This window comes from Papilio polytes, unplaced genomic scaffold (genome assembly GCF_000836215.1).
Source record: "Papilio polytes unplaced genomic scaffold, Ppol_1.0 DF823177.1, whole genome shotgun sequence".
NCBI classification, from domain to species: Eukaryota; Metazoa; Arthropoda; class Insecta; order Lepidoptera; family Papilionidae; genus Papilio; species Papilio polytes.
The window spans coordinates 1516399-1521397 of NW_013526027.1; the positions used below are offsets into that span (position 1 = coordinate 1516399).

At 35.9% G+C, this 4999-nt stretch overlaps 1 protein-coding gene across 1 annotated transcript; it reads left to right on the top strand.

The window, feature by feature from the left end:
- The first annotated feature begins 1594 nt into the window (after positions 1–1594).
- LOC106105114 lies at positions 1595–2891 on the top strand. The gene has a single exon (XM_013285346.1). The coding sequence runs from the start codon at positions 2019–2021 to the stop codon at positions 2439–2441; it is 423 nt and encodes a 140-aa protein (XP_013140800.1). The 5' UTR covers positions 1595–2018; the 3' UTR covers positions 2442–2891.
- The last annotated feature ends 2108 nt before the right edge of the window (positions 2892–4999 follow it).

The following is a 4999-nucleotide window of genomic DNA, read 5'->3' on the forward strand; positions in this document are numbered from 1 at the left end:
CTTTGAAACAGGCTTGAGGCTAAAGGGAGCGAATAAGATTGTTATTCTATTTTTAAAACAAAACGACGACCATTTGTACTAACGGTTTATATTTTTTTTCCTAATTATAGAAAGGAGTAAATCCTCAATCAATAATATATTTAGTAATTCAAATAGTTAAGTACAATCAGAGAATTTGGAGGTGCTCGATGTTTAATTGTTTTTTTTTTTAATTATTATCCCGTCGTTTGCGCAACTCATTACTAATAGGTAATTTAAAAGAAGCGATTTGTCTCATTGCCCTTGTTCCTTAACAAGGCAATTCTTATAGTGGTTTACCGCGGATTTTGCTCTAATGATTCTATAAAAAAAATAATCTTGTAACGGTAAGCTCAAAGCACAGTAAAAATATACATTGTGATGTGTTTTACTTGTTACCGACAGCGCGGCAGCCATAAATACAAAATAAAACTTTTCTTCCAACTGAAACTTCTTTATTTAAACTTATTCACATATCTACAATCATTTAACAAAACTATATCGCGATTACATCTTGACTTCTGCCTTTTTTCTATGGTTTTTTTTTTTCATCTTTTTATTAAGAAATAACACAAACGTCTTGATGGCCAGTATGCAACCTCTTTGGCTGTATTCGTACTGCTTGTCAGCCAAAGAGCTTGTATTTTGCACTGAACACTATGTATAGCTAACAAAGATAAGCCTTTCTGATTGTAAGACGCAAACGTGTCCCTGATTGATGTACGACATAGTACAATTATCTCAGGATATGCTTTTGATCTGTATACTAACGGCTTTATCGAATAATAACAACATGTAATAAAATATACTTAACTCCTTTAAGTTAAGGTTCAATTTCCTAAGACAGTTATGCGTTTATTCATTGAACATATGACGCTATGTTTGTAGGAACCGACTCCTTTGTAACTTTGCTGCATCTCGAATGCATAGACTGAAGCGTATTGACCATTAGATTTTTTTTCTTAAGTAATATTTTGCATATATCTACTGTGAATTTTCACCAACGTAACTTCTAAAAATGTTGATGTCTTTCTTATTCTCTCTAAAAAAATGACAACATTCCCTTTACAATATATGGCACAGTAAGTATAATCCTGGCACAAGTTTTGCCTAATGCCATAAAAACTGATGATAAAAAATAAGAACAGACAATTAATTTTCTCTAAATAAAGAAGTTGACATGCAGTTTGTTCCCTTTTTCGATTTGACGAGTCGCAATTGTTATTTTATTGCCCGAATTTAGTGTTAGTTTGTGCTAACTAATTTTCTGATGTAATATTGTAACAAAAAAAGTAATTGACTTCAGGTTGAAAATTAAGTCTAAGATAAGAGAAACGCTTGCAACTTGGACTCGGATTATTAAGACATAGACGTAAGTCGATAGCAGCGGACTGGTTATACAGATATAAGCAACTATAGAGCTCGACAGCTCGTTTCCCGGTGCTATATAAACCGAGTATTGATTTTTACAATTTACGCAGATAGCTATTAGTTTACATACAAGCACGTCCCATCATTCGGTCCTTTTTGTGCGCCGATGAAATTTTAATTAGGCTGCGTCGGTGTCATTGCGGGAAAATCCGCGGGGGCGAGGAGTGTTTGTTTGTTTGCCTCATCGAAAACAGATTGACAGGCTCATATCGGCGTCTTAAGGACGAGGTGGGATTCACCTGAGCCCGGCAGATGCGGCGCAGCTGTCGGCCGGGCCGCTCGCCCCGCGCACCGCGCCCCGCCCCGACCCCGACCCCCGCAATCGCGCCTAACAGTTTTATTTTCCCGAATAAACTTTATCAAACAAAGCGTGCGTGCCCCGCGCCCTGCATCTGCTCGCCCAGCTGTTCGTACTGCAGCTGACCGTGCTGTCTCGCTCTCGCGCGGAGACCGACGCTTCGCACGAGCGAGACGACGCCCTCTCGGTGCGATCGCATCGCGGCCCTTCAATTCCCTGTGCACGACCCATTCGCAGTCCGTATTCCGACGCCGGCGGGCTAACTACTACGATGACTAGTAACCGCAGGCGCGATAGGGAGACTGAAACTGACCGCAAGCAGAAGCGACAGCGGCGCCGCAAGCGATCCCGCAGTGAGCCGCTCATGAATGATTCGGTGAGCGCCGAGAAGCGACAGGCGCTGATGCGACTGTTCGGCCGCAGCTGCTCCGTGGAGATGGATGCCAACGCCGACCACAACGAGCACCCGCCGGATAACCGCGACTTCGAAAACAATAGTTTCGGCGACGAGAACGAGGACCCTTTGTTGGACTCGGTGCCAGTGGACATGGACCCTGAGCAGCTCGGCTTCCTGGTGTGCGCGCAGGAGACGCTGCGGTTCCTGCACGGCCGCGGCGTGCCTATCGAGCACCCGGTGTTCGCCCGCCTGCGCTCGCGCCTGCTCCGCGGGATCGGCGAGATGGCGATGGCCTGAGCGTTGCTCGGCCCAGAGCCTCCCAGACCCTAAACCCTCCCCCAGCCCCCTCCAGGAACGATCCCACTTTCAGTGTTGCTAAGTGTCATTTAGTGTTTCTTCGCTATGAACTCTTTAATTCCCACAACAGAGGCTCTGGTGGTTAAGATATCCTAGTGTAAGGTACTGTTGCGAATCAACAGGTGGCCAACCTGGCCGTTCTAGTCGTCTCTAGTCAAAGTTTACGAATTATATGTAACTATTTGTTAAGCAAATCTTTTATTGATACAATACTACGAAATAAACTCGTCCGGTAGAGAAGTTTGATTTGTGTACTATTAAATTGATTTTTAATGTTGCTGTGCTGATTACCTATTGTATGTCCTCTTTAACAGTGTAATATTAAATTCAACATTTGATGATATTTCCTATGTATTTAATATCTGCTGCGAACGTTAGTAAAATTCAATTGTTATTAGTGAAAATTTCACATTTTAGCTTGAAAATAAAAAAAATGCTTGTAATACAATGAAATGTTTTATTTATAACATCACAATTTTTCTAATACACGATTACATGAATATTGAGACAATTTTCCTAATTATAAATATAAAATTAAACTATTTAACCTAGACTAGAAAAAACTTTGGTAAATGTCTTTATAGTAAAATATGTATGGATAATCTTATAAATGTTACTCTAAATGTTTCTATGTGTATATATACTCAATAAAATTTACCTATTCAATACGTTGTTTGACTTTTCTCACCTTTTATTTATATTTTTTAAATGTTTCACGAATTCACAATATATCGTCATACTAATGGTGTATATTCTTGACAATTACATAAATTAAAAAACATTAATAATAAAAATACAGATTTATAGATAAATTTAATATTGATAGCATTTCTTTTTCGAATTCTTTGATTTTAATTTAATTATTTCTGCAAAACGATAGCAGTTTATACAACTTTTCTTTTGAATTTAACTTGAATATTACGATTACATTTAGTATTCCCTGCTTTTATTGAATACAAAATTAATTTAAAACATACTATACACATATTTAAACTAATAGAAATATTAAATAAGAAGCTCTATTTTAATCTCTAGATTTGTCGAAAAATTATAAAATTCGAAATCTAGATTCGTTTACAAAGAGTTTGCAAACTCAATGACATCACAATTGAAAATTAATTAAAGTCTCTTTGGTAAATCCTTGTTAATATAATAAGTAAATCAATTTAACTAAGTTACATAAAGTTAGTAAAATTGATTATAATTTTTTAACTCTTATTTCTAATAAATTTTATTTGATGTAAAATATTTCCTTATTTACGCTAAACTAAATAAAGTTGAGTATTCTTTTCTTTTTATTACAAAACTAAATTTTTTTTATCATATTTTTTTATGCGTGCAGTATTAAATTATTTGTCTATATTTCAATATTATTGTAAAGTATTTGTTGAGTACGATATATTACTACCTCTGTAAGCGTATTCCAACAATATCTTTCTGATTTCTTCGTTCGTCCATCTCTCACTTAGATTGCAATCCTTTAAAAATGCATTCAGCAGCATTTTGTGAAACTCTTCTGCCGTCAATTTAATCGGCCTCGGAAGTTCAACCTCGTCGATTATCGATAGTTCAGGGATCATTCTGGAAAATATTTTGATAAAAATTTTCTTATGACCATTGATGTTTTAATTTTTTATAATCTAGGTTTCCTTTACTTCATGTTGTGTTACTATTTAGGATTGATTATTACCGATGTTATCCTCAGGATTAAAATACGACACATAAACAGTGCCAGACATTAAGACCCCTCACACTATAGACACAAAACTGATAGCTTAATCGGGCGCTTAATTAATAACATGTATAAAAGTGCACAAAACATACAGTTATTTTTAATATAATGTGACTGACAAAACAGCCTAAATCAATCAAACATTTATCTGTGTTTGTTATGGAAATTACTTTGGAAACATAGAGTTAAAAACAGTTATTTATGCAGACTTTCATATTCTCATAGAATGTCTTTGATAACGCATGCAAATACTCTACTAAGAGACTTCTTTAAGAAATTACTCTTTTGAATTTTATAAATGGCATAAGTTTGTTCTTAGAATTGAATTAATATTGAAGAGTATAGAGCACAAGTTAATTAAGTACAAAATGACCGTCTCGTAAATAAAACTGCAAAGCAGCCTCAATATTTTAATGAAATAAATGAACCAGAGACTAGACTGTTAGATAGTGAAGTACACAGTTTGCAACGAGTTTACACTTCATTATTACTTGCACTTGTTTTTTTTTATAAATAGATAATGTCAAAAGGTATAGAAATTCTAAATCTCCAATAGCAAATGATCGTACAAACGTAAATCAACAACATTTTTGATAAAAATGTAATAAAGGCTATGGTATTGAATGAACCCTACAATTGAAAGCATGAGTCAATAGAAATTCCAGAGCACATGTTGTACAAAGAAACCTGTAAGGAACATCCTGTTTATTGAACGAATCGTATCAAAAGAAAAAACGCATACCCACCTTGCACTTGGCGCCCCTGC

What these genes read in the sequence shown, in the direction of transcription:
- LOC106105114 (XM_013285346.1), top strand. Translation starts at nt 2,019, where the DNA reads ATGACTAGTAACCGCAGGCGCGATAGGGAGACTGAAACTGACCGCAAG.